This window comes from Festucalex cinctus, chromosome 8, assembly GCF_051991245.1.
Source record: "Festucalex cinctus isolate MCC-2025b chromosome 8, RoL_Fcin_1.0, whole genome shotgun sequence".
In the NCBI taxonomy this organism is placed as follows: domain Eukaryota; kingdom Metazoa; phylum Chordata; class Actinopteri; order Syngnathiformes; family Syngnathidae; genus Festucalex; species Festucalex cinctus.
Window position 1 is genome coordinate 17,598,867 of NC_135418.1, and position 18,057 is coordinate 17,616,923.

General features: G+C 38.7%; 1 protein-coding gene across 5 annotated transcripts in view; it reads left to right on the plus strand.

The window, feature by feature from the left end:
• The window catches only part of LOC144023246 (low-density lipoprotein receptor-related protein 1-like), a 120,783-nt gene extending 103,945 nt beyond the window's left edge, over window positions 1-16,838 (plus strand). For 2 of the 5 annotated variants that reach the window (XM_077528453.1, XM_077528456.1), the window contains 29 exons: window positions 26-174; window positions 871-964; window positions 1,049-1,165; window positions 1,244-1,363; window positions 1,449-1,571; window positions 3,094-3,219; window positions 3,299-3,415; window positions 5,142-5,248; window positions 5,328-5,460; window positions 5,605-5,727; window positions 5,821-5,943; window positions 6,993-7,133; window positions 7,200-7,337; window positions 7,409-7,528; window positions 8,615-8,883; window positions 8,951-9,132; window positions 9,203-9,309; window positions 9,389-9,508; window positions 10,683-10,859; window positions 10,933-11,073; window positions 11,221-11,394; window positions 12,228-12,389; window positions 12,475-12,658; window positions 13,651-13,758; window positions 13,865-13,938; window positions 14,030-14,123; window positions 14,239-14,277; window positions 16,153-16,297; window positions 16,455-16,838. In XM_077528453.1, coding sequence (XP_077384579.1) covers window positions 26-174; window positions 871-964; window positions 1,049-1,165; window positions 1,244-1,363; window positions 1,449-1,571; window positions 3,094-3,219; window positions 3,299-3,415; window positions 5,142-5,248; window positions 5,328-5,460; window positions 5,605-5,727; window positions 5,821-5,943; window positions 6,993-7,133; window positions 7,200-7,337; window positions 7,409-7,528; window positions 8,615-8,883; window positions 8,951-9,132; window positions 9,203-9,309; window positions 9,389-9,508; window positions 10,683-10,859; window positions 10,933-11,073; window positions 11,221-11,394; window positions 12,228-12,389; window positions 12,475-12,658; window positions 13,651-13,758; window positions 13,865-13,938; window positions 14,030-14,123; window positions 14,239-14,277; window positions 16,153-16,297; window positions 16,455-16,595 — 3,848 coding nt within the window. In that variant the 3' untranslated portion in view covers window positions 16,596-16,838. Of the gene's footprint in view, window positions 1-25; window positions 175-870; window positions 965-1,048; window positions 1,166-1,243; window positions 1,364-1,448; window positions 1,572-3,093; window positions 3,220-3,298; window positions 3,416-5,139; window positions 5,249-5,327; window positions 5,461-5,604; window positions 5,728-5,820; window positions 5,944-6,992; window positions 7,134-7,199; window positions 7,338-7,408; window positions 7,529-8,614; window positions 8,884-8,950; window positions 9,133-9,202; window positions 9,310-9,388; window positions 9,509-10,682; window positions 10,860-10,932; window positions 11,074-11,220; window positions 11,395-12,227; window positions 12,390-12,474; window positions 12,659-13,650; window positions 13,759-13,864; window positions 13,939-14,029; window positions 14,124-14,238; window positions 14,278-16,152; window positions 16,298-16,454 lie in introns of those variants that run through there. The other 3 variants (XM_077528455.1, XM_077528457.1, XR_013284509.1) reach the window with 2 other exon arrangements.
• Window positions 16,839-18,057: the final 1,219 nt, after the last annotated feature.

Genomic DNA, 18,057 nt, shown 5'->3' on the forward strand with positions numbered 1-18,057 from the left:
AATTTCCTTTCGCTTTGCTCTGCAGTTGCGGATCACCCGTGCCAGACGGACAATGGCGGCTGCAGTAACCTGTGTCTACTCTCACCAGGAGGCGGCTACAAATGTGCCTGCCCCACTAACTTTTATCTGGCAGCAGATGGCAAACAGTGCTTGTCGAACTGCACTGCCAGTCAGGTGCGCTCATTTAAAATGATGACGTCGCCGGAGGATTTTGAAACTTTCTATGGGAATTATCTCATTTACTCCCAGCTATTTTCGTCCCCTTCACTCCCGGTTGTTTTACTGATTTTGCAAGGCTCATAAAATATTGTGTTCTTTTGCTGTGCCCAAAAGAAAGATTGGAGTCTCTTCTTTTGTCAGGAAAAAAAAAGTATATTTTTCTATCTGTTTCCGTTTTTCAGCAATTAGCGTTAGAATATAGCTAAATTTTGTCCTTTTTCACAAATCTATTTAGAAATGTGACTAAAAGTTTTTTTCCAACATGGTTCCCTGGTTGATCTTTTATACTCTGCTGCCACCTGCTGGCCGTTTTTGGAATAACTACCATTGCTTCACCTGTTGTCTTCAGTTCAGAGGCTGCATCGAAGCTTTCTGTATGCTTTAGCATAAAAAAAAAAACAGAAAAATGTAGAACTACGTCTTTGGGACATTTAAAACATTTATAGAAAATAGAACGTATTTATACGTCATTGGGAGAAAATTATTTAAATGGGTAAATTAAAGATGTCATATTAAATTCAATGTCATCATAAGCTTCTGTCCAATTTAAATTTCCCTACTAGCCTTCCCATGGAAAGTTTCTAGAAATTATTCTGTGCCTTTTTTGGCCTTATGTGTATAAATAAGGGATTCCCTTCTCTGATTCTTCAGTTTGTTTGCAAAAACGACAAGTGTATTCCATTTTGGTGGAAATGTGACACTGAAGATGACTGTGGGGACCGTTCAGATGAGCCCGCCGATTGCCGTAAGTGACGAACGCTACCTCGTCGTGATCGCCCTCGTACTTTACTGTCGTGTCTCGTAATATCCATCCATCTTGTCACTCTAGCCGAGTTTAAGTGCAGACCGGGTCAGTTCCAGTGCGGCACAGGAATTTGCACAAATCCCGCCTACATCTGTGACGGAGATAATGACTGCCAAGATAATTCGGACGAAGCCAATTGTGGTATGTTTATTAAGTTGAGAAGTTTAATCTTCTTTTCCCAAATTTCTACCATTAATCTTTTTTGCACCCACCCTCCAGATATCCATGTGTGCCTGCCCAGTCAGTTTAAATGCACCCACCCCAGTCGCTGCATCCCTGGCATCTTCCGTTGCAACGGTCAGGACAACTGCGGAGAGGGAGAGGATGAGAAAGATTGTCGTGAGTTTTACCAGTAAAATATTGTCAGATTGTGTTTGCTTCCTGCATGGAAGATAGACTAATGCTCCCTCTGTCGTCTGTATAGCGGAGGTGACATGCGCCCCCAACCAGTTCCAGTGTGCCGTCACCAAGCGCTGTATTCCGCGGGTGTGGGTGTGTGACCGGGACAATGACTGCGTGGATGGATCTGATGAGCCTGCCAACTGCAGTAAGACGCATCGGACCATTATCAAAGCTGTATTTCTTTGCAAAAAGCACTAGTATTCATCCGTAGGAAACTTGATATTTTATTTTTCTTAAAGGGGAAGTCAAACCAAAAACAAATTGTTCGCAATATGTTCTGTTCTGTAGTGTTAATTTTATCTGTCATTTTTTAATTTTGTCTGTTTTCGTCCTGTTTCAATCACACTTGTTAGTTTTTATCATAGTCAACCTCATCCCGTTTTTATTTGGTGTATTTTTAGTCGACTATAAATCAAGCATTTTAGTCTTTAATTTAGTCCAAGAAAAAAATAATTTCATTTGTCTAGTTTTAGTCACCAAAACTGTCAACATTTTAGTCTAGTTTTAGTCAGGACAATACTTTTACCCCTGTATGTATTTTTTTTGTCAACAGATTATATTGAACCTTTTCGGATCTAAAACTATTTCACATAAAATTTTCTATGATCTTTTTGATGAAAAACAATTTGACACACAATTACAGTCTATTAACAAGTGGCTACTATGGCTCCATGCTAGTATGTTAGCCAGCATTATTTTGCGGTCGGATTAACATTATTGTTGGAATATTATAGCCATTGGATTAATGTTATAATATAACTATAATTTATTTTATTTTTTTTAACCCTTTACTTTGAATTCACCTCCTGTCTGTCCCATGTGTTTGTGTGTTTTGTACTCGTTAAATACAGATTTGAAAGGGGGGGGGTCTCTGTGTCACATGACAGTGTCCGATTAGCAGAGACACGATTTTACAAAATCATATTAATTTTTGCTCCTTTTTTGTTTATGAACTAAAATGTCCATAGATTTTAGTCCTGTTTTTATTAAGTGAAGGACATTTTTTTTCTCGTCTTTATTAGTTGACGAAACTGCATACTGATTTAGTCCCTGGTATTGTTTATCATGGAGGGTTTTAGTCTGGTGATAAATATGCATTGACAAAATGATTTTTTTTTTTTTTTTTTATGAAACTAGCACGACTGTGCAGCCCCCCTCGTCTAAATACAGCATTTTGCTTAATATTGTGTTAGTTGAATATGAGTTAAGCAGCAAAATCTAGCAGTTTTTATCAGTATCAGAAGGCGGCCATTTTGCCACTTGCTTCGCATGAAAATGACATCACAGTTGCTCATGGCTCAGGCAACTGTGATCTTCAGTCGACAGCAAGTGGCAAACTGATCACCCCCTGAGATGGATAGAAAGGGCTGTATTTTCCTGTATAACTCATATTCCACAAATGTAATATTAATCAGAATGTCGTGTTTAGACTAGTGAGGTCACATATAACATTCTTGTCTGGAAATATTTATGCATTTAATTAGATATTATGAAACTAATATATCTCAATTCCACTGCTACGGCTTTGAATATACTGTGTGTGTATATATAGAGGAACCTCGATTTAAAATGACCAGCTCGATGAACTAAATTTCCAAAGAAAAACTGTCCACTTTCCTCTAATGTGAACTTGCATTTCCTTTTATTAAATCTCATCACCGCTGCAGCTCAAATGACATGCGGCGTGGACGAGTTCCGCTGCAAGGACTCGGGCCGCTGCATCCCAGCACGCTGGAAGTGCGACGGCGAGGATGACTGCGGCGATGCTTCAGATGAACCCAAAGAGGAGTGTGGTGAGTAGACAAAATGTTTATTGCTATACTATTGAAAATTCTGAAAATTGTGTGCTCTTTGTGTTGCTTTGATGGTCAGATGAGCGGACGTGCGAGCCATATCAGTTCCGCTGTAAGAACAACCGCTGCGTGCCCGGACGCTGGCAATGCGACTACGACAATGACTGCGGGGACAACTCTGATGAAGACAAGTGTGGTAGGTTCACACTCACTATGTTACTCATTGAATACAACATTAAGGTTTTGAAATCTCTCTTGCGAGATACTTCTTGATAGATCTTCATACCTTATTCCATGCTGAACTGGTAGTGTTAGATAGCCATGGAACAAGTACACTCTGCATGCTTACAAATATATTTTATAAAAACTTAGTTTTCATGGGTAGAAGCCCCAAATGTAAATGGTGTTTCAATATACATTTTCTAGTCTTGGTTTAAAAATTCCCAGCCTCCCTGGCGCTCTGGAATGCACCATTATTATGTTTTATAGTGCCTTAAAAACTCAGTTTTGTTTGTGTTATGAATCCATTGTAAGATTATTCTGCTCTTGAGTGTGATTAAAAACTGTAACAGTCAGATACTTTTTTTTAACAAACAAAATAACATTAGTTTGATTGCTTTCATGCAATAAAGACCTGCACAATGCACGTATACTTTTTTTTTTTTACTTTTAATATGTACTTTTTTGTTTGCATACATGAAAAAAAATGGAAGAATGCACAGGCTTCTTTAAAATTATTCAATTATAATTTATGCCACGTGCTAAAATCAGTCAAGCAACTAGTTATATATTGTTTATATTTTTCTAGTTATTTTTGAATAATTTATGATCAATTTTTAAAAGTGTTACTTAAGAATCATTCACGTGATATGTTTATAAATTGGACCCGTCACACAATAAAAAGTGGGAGAAACAATTTCCTTCAAAAATTGAACTTTATTTTACTTTACTTTACTTATATTATTTTACTTTATCTTTATTCCCCGGTGTTTTGAGGCGAAATTATGTTATTTTAGTCAAAAATAGTTTATCTGTATCTTTAGTGGCACCTATTTTTCCCACACCCTCACTCTTTTTATTTTTATTTTTTTCATAGAGTAAATTTTACTCTAAGAAGACTGTATTTGGTCCCACTCTAAACAGAGTAAACCTTTATACTTGGAAGAGAGTAAAATAACTCTTTCAACTTTTATTTCAAACATTTAAAATGTCAATATAACAAAAGAGCATAATTTAACAACTCTGCCTACCTCTCTCCTTTAAAAAAAATAAAAATAAAATAAATAAAAATAAAAAATAAAAAAAACTGTGGGCCATGCCCAAATATGTATTTGTAATATGCCGCGGGCCACTGAAAAACGGATCTTGTGCCGCAAATGACCCCCAGCCCGTCATTTGGACTCAATTGTGCAGGTGTCCAGTGAGTGTTTGTAACTGTGTGAGTGGTTAGCAATGTGTCACATTTCACTGTTTTGCTGTTTGATTCACTCGACGACGAGATTCCCTTTGAATCGGTCATTTGGTCATTTTCACATCTCATATCATCTCATATCTATTTTGTATTTCACACTGGCCTGTTGCTGTGAGCCAGAGGTAGGTGTTTTCATAGTTTCAACTAAACAACCTCAGCTACTTGGTCTTTGTCCTTTCTGCCCCTTTCAGACCCCCCCCCCCCCCCCCCCCATCCCCCTAAATCTTCCACCATAGTATACAGTATGCTGTCCTATCCCCACCTCTGCTCCCCATGAGTCATTCCTGAAAGAAACAGCTTTTTTTTTTTATCTATCTGCTTGATGCTCAACAGACGGCAACCTTTATTATCTGTTGCAGTGTTTCCTCTTTTTTTTCTGCTCCTCCTCCCTTTTCTTCCAAACTGACAAGCATCTCTTATCCTCCTAAACTATAAAACTCTTTTCCCCCAGTTCCTCGGCAGTGTTCAGAGAGCGAATTTGCCTGCACAAATGGCCGCTGCATCGCCGGGCGCTGGAAATGTGACGGCGACCACGACTGTGCCGATGGCTCCGATGAGGTATTTGCTCAATTCCTGCCGTTTAACACTTGAAAACTGGCAACGCTAACAGGAAGGATTGTTGTTTGTTTCGATCCAGAATGGCTGTGACGTCAAGTGTGACAGTGATCAGTTTCAGTGCAAAAACGGCCACTGCATCCCCATCCGCTGGCGCTGCGATGCCGACCCCGACTGTATGGATGGCAGCGATGAGGAAAAATGTGACACTGGTGGTGAGAAACACTTTATACCTTCTCAATGTGATTCTAAATCTAAAACAATATGAAGAAACAAACATGAATTCAAAGGTTAATTGTTCACCTTCTGCCATCTAGTGGAAGATCATTGAACTGCATGTCATCCCCTTCCTATTTCAGTGGGAAGACACTGCCCCCTGGATGAGTTCCAGTGCAACAACACTCTGTGCAAACCGCTGGGCTGGAAATGTGACGGCGAGGATGACTGCGGAGACAATTCTGACGAGAAGCCAGAGGAATGTGGTAAGAAAAACACTTTGACAGCTTCCCTGCGCATTGCTCGCAAACGGACGTTTCACTCACCCTCCGAGCCACTCTCTTCTTCTCCTCTCCAAGTTAAATTCCAGTGTCCGCCCACAAGGCAGTTCCGCTGTCATAACGACCGCGTGTGCCTGCCAATATCGAAACGCTGCGACGGGATCAACAACTGCGGGGACAACAGCGATGAAGTCAACTGTCGTGAGTTGGATTGATGTTTTCTTCATTTGGAACACACCGAATATTATAATCTGAACTTTGTTTCAGATGGATATTATATAAATTATAGCAATTGTACATTTACAATGAAGAATCCCTTCTACAGTACAATAAACCCTCGTTTATTGCAGGCGATGTGTTCTAAGAGCAGCTGCATTATAGAAAAAAATGCATTTGACCTACATTTCACCAAAACATTTGAACGATATTGCCCATTCACTCTTTACTCCGCATTGGCAGTTCCATCTTTCTCTATTAAACACATTTAAACTTGTTAAAACAAACTTTTGAAATTATTCAATGGCGCCAGATATTACTGTCTCACTCATAGTTCTCCAAATAAGATTTGTTTATTTAGCACTCACAGTGAAGTTTACTGTAAAATGTATATATTATTTAAAAAATGAAAATTAAACATGGTATTTTTAAATAGCAAAATGTTCAATTACACCATGTAATTGTGTCTAAAGTCTGCTAGCTTACTGCTGATATAAAATATAATGTGAAAAGTCATTAACCAACTTAAAGAAATAACATAATGTTGACACTAATTAAAAACACATACAGAGAATTCACAATACTCACAGGTATATTTTCTCTCTGCTCTGTGGGAACAACGGCTAATATTGGAGTCAGTAAGATTAAGTTGGGGACCTTCTCTGCCTAATCCGATTTTTCATTTCATTTGTTAATTTATTTCAGGCAGCAATCAACATCAACAAAATAGCAATTTTTCCAAACAATAGTCAACTAAATCGAGCCTGAAAAGGAATGGGAGGAAGAAAAACTTTTTATTTTATTTTATTGCTTTAAAATTTGCCATATGCCAGCTTATTACTGCATACAGTCATGTCGTTTAGCTATTATCTCCTCAGCTTAGCACATGCATAAATTTTACCCCATTGTATTTAGTAGGAATTCTGAAAAAGACTTGACCAAGTAAAGCTGTTGACATGCTAGTTTGTACATGTTTAAACCGTGGTGCGGGCATCTTCTCAAAAAAGTCAACAATGACTCTGGATTCCCTTCAGAGCGCACCCCATCCACACCAATCTGCCAAAAAGATGAATTCCAGTGCTCCAGTGGCCGCTGCATCAGCTCAGTCCTGCGCTGTAACTTCTTCAACGACTGCGAGGATTACGGATCTGATGAAATCAACTGCAATAAGAAAGGTAGGCGATGCCGTGACGGCGTGGCCCGCTCCGCTCTGTTCTAACCGTGACGCCGTTGCCTCGCAGACACCGTGTTGAACGACTGCCGCAACAACAGGACCGTGTGCGGCGACGGCGACGAAGCGCACTGTGTGGTCAACGGGACCAGCTCGTTTTGCTCCTGCAAACCGGGCTTCCAGTCCTACGGGCATAACAGATGTGAAGGTGTGTTCTTTGGCAGCACTTGCTCCCGTGTGATGTTACATGAACAGTTTGCCAACCGTCTGTGTTGACAGATAAGAACGAGTGCAGGGAGTTTGGAGTGTGTTCTCACATCTGCAACAACACAAAGGGATCATACAAGTGCAGCTGCCACAAGTACTTCACCAGGATCAATGACACTTGCAAAGCTGATAGTGAGTACAATGACTACTGAATGTGGGAGTCAACCTTAAACATTTCTTGACAATAATATGTTATATGTGACCTCACTAGTCTAAACATGACATTCTGATTGATATTACATTTGTGGAATATGAGTTGTGCAGCAAAATCCAGCCGTTTTTATCCATCTCAGGGGGCGGCACTTTTGCCACTTGCTGTCGACGGAAGACGACATCACAGTTGCTCAGGCGACGACCAATAACAGTTCACCTGTTTTCTGAAGCTAAGCTGTGATTGGTTGTTACGTGAGGCCTGAGCAACTGTGATGTCATTTTCACCCCACAGCAAGTGGAAAAATGGCCGCCTTCTGATATTGAGATACAGTGTTCTCTCGTTTATCTCGGGTTTATCTTGCGCGGCTTCGCTGTTTTGCAGTTTGTTTGTTTTTTTTTTGTTTTTTTTTACACGCTTTTTGATTTGTTTATTGTTTTTGGTCTTTGCACGGCCATATCTCTCGAACCCTACGTCCGACCAGGGACATACAGGCATCCGCAAATTCATCTCAACGAGACCTTGCCAACGGTGTCTGTCCGCATTCCAAAGATAGAAAATAATATACTGTGCTGTATAATAAGTAAATTAAAAAAAGCATACTTTTAATGGAAAAATAAATGAAAAAAAAAACATAAATGATGAAGGAAAAAGCATTCATAATAAACTTAAAAATCTTACCAAAATGAAAAACCATATAATAAATGAAAAAAAAATACTGTGCTGTATAATAAGCAAATTTAACAAATCATACTTTTAATGGGGAAAAAATTAATGTCAATGAAAAAAGAACAGATATGATGAATTATTTTTTTTTTCTAAAGTAAAAATCATACCAAAACAATAATAATAATAATAATAATAAAATAAATGAAAAAATAAATATAATTAAGGGGATGTTTTATTTCTTTATGTTTTTAATTCATGCGGATTTTCATTATCACGGTTTTTGGAACAAGGGAACACTGTATTATTGTCAAGAATTTTTGTGGGGTTGATGACATTTTTAGCATTCTATTCGAACATTTTATGGAAAAAAAAATATTGGTGAACCTCACCCTCCCCAGCTCAGAGACAGGTTCTCTACATCGCGGATGACAACGAAATCCGCGGCCTGGACCCGTCCATGCCAAACTGGCGCTACGAGCAAATCTTCCAGGGCGACGCCAACGTGCGCATTGACGCCATGGATGTGCACATCAAGACAAACCGCATTTACTGGACCAACTGGCACACGGGGCGCATATCTTCGTACGAACTGCCTTCTTCCTCCTCCCCGTCACCCAACAACAACCGTAACCGACGGCAGACGGAATCGCGGGTCACCAATGTGGAGGTAAAGACGTGAACGCTAACGCTCGCTTTGTTGTTGTTGTAATTGGACTTTGGCGCTCTGCGTTTAGATCCCTGATCTGAAGATGCCCCGAGGCATTGCTGTGGACTGGGTGGCAGGGAACCTGTATTGGACCGACTCTGGTCGAGACGTGATCGAGGTGGCTCAGCTTAGCGGAGGGCACCACCGCAAAACACTCATCTCGGGCATGATTGACGAGCCGTATGCCATCGTGGTCGACCCTCCCAGAGGGTAAGCAGGGAAGGGAAAAAGCTTGCTTGTATTGGAAATGTGTCCAATTCACTTCCATGTCATTCTCTAGGAAAATGTACTGGGCAGACTGGGGGAACCACCCCAAGATTGAGACGGCTGCCATGGATGGAACCATGAGAGAGACGCTGGTGGAAGAAAACATTCAGTGGCCAACCGGTAGAATATAAATAAACCACATCCACCAATGAAATGCATCTTTTGTAACTTTGCACTGTTTTTGTTTTTTTTTGCTCAGGCCTTGCAGTGGACTACTTCAACCAGCGCCTGTATTGGGCCGATGCTAAACTATCGTTGATCGGCAGCGTCAGGCTGAATGGCAGTGATGCAGTTGTGGCTGTCAACAGCATCAAGAATAGTTGAGTGGCGCTTTTTACTTGTATTTCCATACAGTACTGTATGTGTCCAATATGTGAAAGTCAAGGCCAGGTTGCAACATCGATATTGCCACTTAATTTTTGTAGTTGCCCACTAAATCAAACGAATTGCGTCTACTTCAGGTTTCTTGCTAAATTGATGTATTATTTTTAGAGGTGCAACATTTAATTGATTAATCAACAACTAATTGGTTATCAAATTAATCAATAATGATTTTTCATAACCGATTAATTATTTAGATACATTTTTTAGTTACCCAGGCTGATTATCATTGTGTTGAATCAAAATGAAACATTTGCATTTACTTTGGAAATTTTAATTTTCTGTATTGTCAATTTTTATTAATTTCCTTTTTTTTTTTTTTTAAAGAAAGGGATGCAAACTATTTTATTTTATTTGACTCTTCGATTAAGCGATAAAATAATTGACAGATTAATATATTATTAACAATAATTATTTGTTGCAGCTCTAGTTATTTCAAAAATCTGAGCCAAAATTGCAAATTTTCATTATTATTATTATTATTATTATTATTTATTTATTTATTTATTAAAATTTTTTATTTATCTATTTGTTATTTATTATATATTTTTTTTACATAAAAGAAGCATTTATTTCACCATTTTTGTCCGTATTTTACATGACTTCCATTTGATGATTGCAGAGGCAATTAATTGTATATATGCAATAATAAGATGAGGTGATTATACATTGATGGTCACAGTCAGAATAGTCCTCTGAGGGTAACCATAATTACAGTCAAAATATAAAAAATAAAAAAAATATGTAAAAATATGTTGATTTTGCTGATTAGGAACTATACAAATTGAAATCTGAAGGGGAAAAAAATCCAATTATCAATACATTATCAAACAAATATTAACAGTAATATTAAATCCTAAAGAATATATAAAGCAAGTCTCTATAGGGAATTAGCGGCTTTTATGTTGGTTTGGAAAATTGACTTAATATTACATTCACATCTGAAATATATGTACCGGTATATTTTTCCATAATTACACTTTTTTTTTTTTCTTGTTCTCATTTTTTTCTCCTCATTGTGGCCCCAATACTCCTTTATGTATTACTCAATCCTAAATTTGAGTTTATTTTCCATCTATAAGGCTTTCATCACTCTGTACTTGTTTCCACAGAACTCCATCAACCCTTCAGTATTGATATCTTTGAAGACTACATCTACGGCATCACCTACATCCACAACCACGTCTTCCGAGTCAATAAATTCGGCAAGGGCGACGTGGAGAACCTGACAACGAGAATGAACCACGCCACAGATTTGGTTTTGTACCACCGCAACAAACAGCCAGAGGGTGAGTTTGGCAACAGCAAGTAAGAAGAGAAGAAGAAAGTGTGGTGCTATTGTAAGCTGTCTTTATTTTCCAGTGAATAATCCCTGCGACCGGAAGAAATGTGAATGGCTGTGCCTTCTGAGTCCCAGTGGGCCGGTCTGTACCTGTCCCAACGGACACACGTTGGACAACGGCACGTGTGTGAAGCAGCCCACTCCCACGCTGTCTCCTAACTGTGAGTGAGCATCGCGACAGACAGTTTGAAAAGTAGCAAAAATTGTTGCTGGTAGCTTTGCTAGGGCAGGCTGAAAAGTCGCTTAATCTAGCAACCAAAATGCAAAATTGCCATCAGTGAACACATTGTGCCGATCATTGCCCGCAGTGCCTCCGAGCGGCCCCTGCCTGGTCCAGTGTCAGAACGGCGGCAGTTGTTTCCTGAACGCCCACAAGCAACCCAAATGTCGCTGCCAGCCCAACTATGGAGGAGATCGCTGTGAGATTGACCAGTGCAGAGACTACTGCAAGAATGGAGGAACGTGCGCGCCTTCTCCAACAGGTAGGAAGCAGAACCTGGTCAGTGATGCAACTAACAATTCTAACCTAAAAGTACAGAAAGGCCAAATGAGCTACATTGTGTCTATATGACCTAGAGCATCCATATTGGTGTCCAAATTATGGCCCGGTGGTCATTTGTGGCCCGCCATCCATTTTTAAGCACCCGATATACTAAAAAATAATATTTTCTACTAATAAATTTCTTCTATATACTATGTGGCGGAAAGGTTTGGACACCCTTGATCCAACGGGGCAGAGACTACAAGACTTCTTTCTGCTTCTTTTCAATAAATGATGAAGAATATTGTTTTATACTGTCTTCTTTCTTTTTTTTAAATAAATGATTGAAATAAAAAATAATAATAATTAGAGCAGGGGTCTGCAACCTATGGCTCTGGAGCCACCTTCTCTTTTGTCCCTCTCCTGTGGCTACCTGTGAATTTCCCCCAAAAATAATAGTACAAATTAATATTTGTTTACATATTTATTTTTATATTTTACGTAAAATATTTTTTTAATGAATTCATGATGAACTTTGAAAAAAATTATAATTAAATATTCAACAAAAAATGTCAGAGTCCAAAATTTTAGGTTGTCGGAAAAATGGAGACGAAAGGTAAATGAAAAGTTTTGTTTGTTTTTTGTTTTTTTAATTACCTAAAAATGTCCAAAAAGTGACCATAAATTGTCCAAAAGGGAAGAAGAAAAGCAGAAAATTACAATAAAATGTTCATGAAATTGCCAAATATGTCAGCTCTAATCCCCTTCAAGTTTCCAATCGTGATGACTCCCAATAGCATTCATTCACACACCAATTTTTCCAAATGTCAACAGGCTCTCCGACCTGCCGATGCCTGCCAGGATTTACGGGGCCGAACTGCAACGTGCGCACGTGCAGGAATTACTGCATGAATGGAGGCAACTGCAGCGTCAGTGCTGGGAACCAACCGTCTTGCAGCTGCCCTCATGACTTCCTGGGTGACCAGTGCCAGTATCGTGAGTGTTGCCATCTAAACGCTTCGACACGCACGTTTTGTTTTGGAAACTTGCATAACCTGCGTGTGTGTTTGTGTACGTGTAGGAAGCTGCGAGGGCCACTGTCTGAACAGAGGCACGTGTCTGCAGACGGCGAGCGGCTCCAAACTGTGCCGCTGTCTGCCTCAGTACACCGGCAGCACATGTGAGATCGACAAGTGTCACTATTGTCGCAACGGGGAGTGCATCCCCAAGGACAGGTTTACGTCCACGGGGGAATTCACATGCCGGTAATAAACAATAGTCTGGCACATTCACGTTTGGCACTGTGAAATCTTTAATCTAACTAAAGATGAAATAGCTCAAAGGCAAAAAAATATTTCTTCTTCTTAAATGGTCATTTTTGTGTAAGTGTTTCACTTGCAACATTTTATCCTCAAAAATTCTGTTTGTGAGTAAGACTAAAATAAGAAATCATGTACCATAATTCTGTTGGTGAAGGTTGGGGTGGGCAAACAATGGCCCGCGGACCACATGTGGCCCGCTCCGTATTGAATCCGGCCCACCAAATAAAGTATATAGTATATGATCAAGAGTCCTGCAAAATCTTTTGCATAATTCAGATGTTTTTTATTTCTTAAAATCGGTATGTTAAAATGTATCTTTTTTTTTTTTAATTTGTCTTATTCAATAATTTATTTTTGAAGAATTTTACATCATACATTATTTTATTTAATTAAATAATTGGTTAAAAAATTATGTTTAAAATTATTGTTGAAAATAATAAGTATTAAATTTCTGGATGAATTATTTTACAGAATATTCTTTGTTCTTATATTTGTTAAAATTTATTTTTCAATTAATTAAATAAGTGTGTATAAATATTCATTAATAATTAATAATAAATATTATTTATAATACTTTAACAAATAATGTTAATGGAGTTATAAATAATGTCAAATATTGTAAATAAATAATTTTATAGTCACCGTACTTAAGGATGTGAGGTAATTGTTTAATTCATCACAGTTTAATTATGAATAACATTGCAAAATTTGCATAAATTATTTTCATTCATATATCAAAATTAGTGTTTAAATAGAGATCCTTTTTTTTTGACAAAAATGTAGTGCATAACTCGAATTGTACATAAAAAGTGGTATACATATCCGGAGGTTCCACTGTATTTGTTTTGTATGTATAAACGTATTTGCATTTAGAAGCACGAGAACAAGTGTACTAGCAAAGTATTTCAACGCTAACATCTTTCTGTCCTCGATAGATGTGCAAATGGAAGAATCCAGCCCAGCTGCTACACATGTGACACAAACGAATACTGCGCAAACGGCCAGTGCTCCATCAATCCTCTCACCCACCTTCCAGAGTGCAGGTGAACAAACTTTGCATCAAAATTGTCACCATCGAGTCCGGATGCTCGCCCCCATACACGCATGTTCTGTAAAGTGCATATCTCCTGTGTTTGTGTGGGCGTGTAGATGTTCTCCTGGATGGGCGGGGCATCGCTGTGAGTCAGTCACCAGTAGCGAAGGTTCCAGCAGTTCAGGAGGGCGTAAGTGGACACTTGAAAACATGACTAACTTGAACCTGCTCCGACAGTTGCCGTGCATCACTAAGTGTATTTTGTGTGTGTTTGTGTGCAGGCACAGCCTCCATCGTGGTCCCTGTGCTGATCCTGCTCCTGCTGGTTCTGCTGGCCTTGGGCGCGTTGTTCTGGTACAGGAGAAGGATGAGAGGGTGAGTCCAAGTTAATCGCCTTCCATTTGAGAGTGGTCTTTTCTCTTCTCCTGCATTCCTTTTCCAGTTTCTTCCCTCTCTCCTACACTGTAATGGCATCTGCTCTGCTCCTCAGGTCTAGCAGGCCCAGCAAAACCGGCTCCAAACGCTTGCGGTAACAGTTGCGGGGGGCGCTAACGCTTTTGCCTCCATTACCCCATCCAACCCTTTCTACCTTGCCCCTTATGGAGGACCAAAAATGCCAAAATAAATAAATAATAAATGAATAAATAAAGTGTAAAAATATAATTCAATAATTAAATACAAAAAATGACAAAAGAATATACATTAATAAATAAATCAATACACGAATCAATAAAAGTACAAATACATTTTAAAAACAAGATTCACAAAATAAAAAATGTAAAAACAAATATGGAAATAAATATAGACTTATATATATATTTGCATTTATTTCCACATTTCTTTTAGATGTATTTTTTTTATCTCGTTTATTTGTGTTTACTTTCTATAGATAAATGGATAGATAGATTTAAAAAAAAAAAGATAGATGGATAGATGTGTTGGTTTTATTTCCATTTATATGTATTTCTTATATTTATTTCTTTTATTTAATTTTTATTTTCACTTTATAAATTATTTATATATTTATATATTATTATTATTGTATTTATTTCCACATTTTTTATATTTATTTTTAGTTTTTTGAATGTCCTTTTTTATTTATTTTTACTTGATATGGATGGAGATGTTGGTTTTATTTCTATTTATATTTATTTCTTATATTTAATTTAGATTATTTTTATATTCATTTTTATTTTCACTTTATACATTATTTATATATAGATATGTTGGTTTTATTTCCAGTTATATTTTTATTACATTTTTTAATCATATTTTTTATATCCATTTTTATTTTCACTTTGGGTTTTTTTTTATTTTTATTTTTTTATTTTGTCATTTTTGGTCCACCATAACCCCTTCCCCTTAAGTCTTAGTTGCTATGCAGTGTTTGATCCTGTGATGAGTGTCGTGTCATTCTAGCCCTTCAGTGTCTCTCCCGTTTCAAATCGGCTTCTTCAGGAGCTGTAGGACAGATCTGCGACAAACAGATCTGTTTGTGTATTCCCGTAATTGTCTTTCATGCTGTCATATGGTATTGCACAGTAGGGATGAGCATTTGAAAAATAGCCATAACGTAGCTTTTATATAGATTTCACAAATATAAGAAGACATTTACCATTTGAAAATGACATCCATTTTTATGGGCCCAAAAGTACTTGGACAAAGTGACAACATTAGGAAGAGAATTTTCATTACGTGGATGAAAATCATTTTCATTGCACGGCTGCCTCAAGTCTGCAGCTCATTTAATGATCCAATTCTGAGTTTCCTCCCTGGAGATGCTTTCAGGCAGTCATCACAATATTAAAAAGGTTGCTTTCTTTGTCCAAATACCTTTTCAACTCTGAGAATGGAAGTACGCTTAATAGAAATTCCAAACTGGTAATTGCCTTCTTTTTATGAAACTTCTTAAACTGAAAATCTACACTTTAATGGCTTTGCATGTTTGTTGTATTAATTCAAACCTATTGTGGAGGTATATGAACAAAAAATTAAAACTGCAGATACCTCTGGACCTAACAGTATTTCATATTGTTTCTTCCTATCAGTGTTTTGCAGCAGCCCATTAAGGCAGCAAATTAGTTGGGCCTCAATTAATCTCATTTTTAAGAAACGTTAGCAAGGAGAAGATTGAAGATGCTCATCCCTACCTCATTTCAGTGGTGATTCAATTGGTAGCAATGTGATAGGATTTATGGTGCTTTCATTTTGTGCGATGAGATCTGGATCCGTTCTGGTTTTAATCGAATGCTGAGTTTGTGTCTGTGCTGTGTGCCGTGGCTTTTGCTTTTCCTCAGTCTGGTTGGACGTGACGCCGTGATCCGCCTCTATTCATCGTATGGATGTGTGCGGGCGCAGTTAACCGTGTCCGGGTCTTATATCTGGACTTTATTGTGTCGTGCAGAGCGAAGGGCTTCCAGCACCAACGGATGACCAACGGGGCCATGAATGTTGAGATCGGAAACCCCGCCTACAAGATCTACGAGGGCGAGCCCGATGACGACGCAGGGGAGCTGCTAGACGCAGATTTTACCCTAGATCCAGACAAGGTACACAATGTTAGAGAATTGAGATCGAACCCTCCCTGCCTTGGCAAAATAAATGTGTACTCATTGCACCACGCTGCCCCTAAGAGGCCAACACATGTACAGCAGGAATTCATTTATTTTCTCATTGTGATTTTTGCTGTTGCTTGACTCTCCCCAGCCGACGAACTTCACCAACCCAGTGTACGCCACGCTGTACATGGGCGCCCAAAACAGTCGCAACTCGCTGGCCAGCACGGACGAGAAGAAGGAGTTGCTGTGTCGCGGGGAGGAGGAGCCTCTTGTGGACCCGCTGGCGTAGGCCGCCCGTCACGATATTCCAAACACACCCCATCTTCTTGCCTTTTAGTGAAGAAAAAAATAAAACGACAAAACACGCGGAGAAAAAAAAAAAATACAAAAGTGGAAGAGAAAATGACAAAAAAAAGTGTGAACACTGTATAAAATGTACAAAAATGAAGGACTACTTTTGTATGTGATTGCAGTATTATATTTTGTTCTTTTGAGATTCCTCTGGTCAAGAAATAAATAACATTTTCTATGAGAGATTTTTAATTTACACGTGTCCCTTACCCCTTTACCTAAATAGCCACTACCTCTGTGCAAAATGAAATGGAAAATTAGACGTCATCATTGGAGCAGTTTTAATTTTGGTCATTATTTTTTTATGAATTGTATAGAGAGCAAGCGAGAAAAAAAAAAAATTGTTCCATTTCACCAGTGCCAATTGTTTGTTGTTTGTGTGGACTTTGAGAGGGAAAGGCCAAACTCAAAGTTGTCCAAATTTGTGCGGCCGTGGTCTCGCTGAGGATCCTCGCAGGATTGTGTGAGACGCGTCCGCGTATGTTTGTGTACAGCAGCGGATGCTCTTGAAATGATTGTCGTCTTCCTTGCACAGAAATCCAATCTGATGGTATTTTTTTAGGCTTTATATAGTCCCATGTGAAGCCAAGGTGGGTTTTTATGACATGGCTCCTGGGCTGTTTTGAAGTGTGTTGTGTACGTTGGACAATTTGCTCCCATGTGAAACATTCCAAGCAGATGTTGCGAACAGAGGTGGCAAATCCGGGTCCAGAAAGTAAAAGCGCTGCCACCGTTTGGCTTTAGCTTCTTGTGCTAGCTAATTAGCTCCCGAGCAGGTAAACGAAAGTAAAAACCCTGCCACTGTTTGGCTTTAGCCTCTTGCACTAGCTAGCTCCCGAGCAGGCAAACGAGCTAGCTCCAGAAAGTAAAAACCATGCCACCTTTTGGCTTTAGCCTCTTGTGCTAGCTAATTAGCTCCCGAGCAGGTAAACGAGCTAACTACAGAAAGTAAAAACCCTGCCACTGTTTGGCTTTAGCCTCTTGTGCTAGCTAATTAGCTGCCGACCAGGTAAACGAGCTAGCTCCAGAAAGTAAAAACCCTGCCACTGTTTGGCTTTAGCCTCTTGTGCAAGCTAGCTAGCTCCAGAAAGTAAAAATCCTGCCACTGTTTGGCTTTAGCCTCATGTGCAAGCTAGCTAGCTCCAGAAAGTAAAAACCCTGCCACCGTTTGACTTTAGCCTCTTGTGCTAGTTAGCTCGCTAACTAGCGCCCATTTCAATTGAAATAGTGTGTGTGAAAATACATTTCTTGGAGTAGTTAAGTTCAAAAAGAAAAATGTCAAAAATCATAGAGATACTCTCTAAAACTACAGACATCCTGAATAAGAAGTCATTGTCCACATTATAGCTACTGTTCACTATTATTACCATATCTGACCTACTGTGTGGAAATCTGGGGAA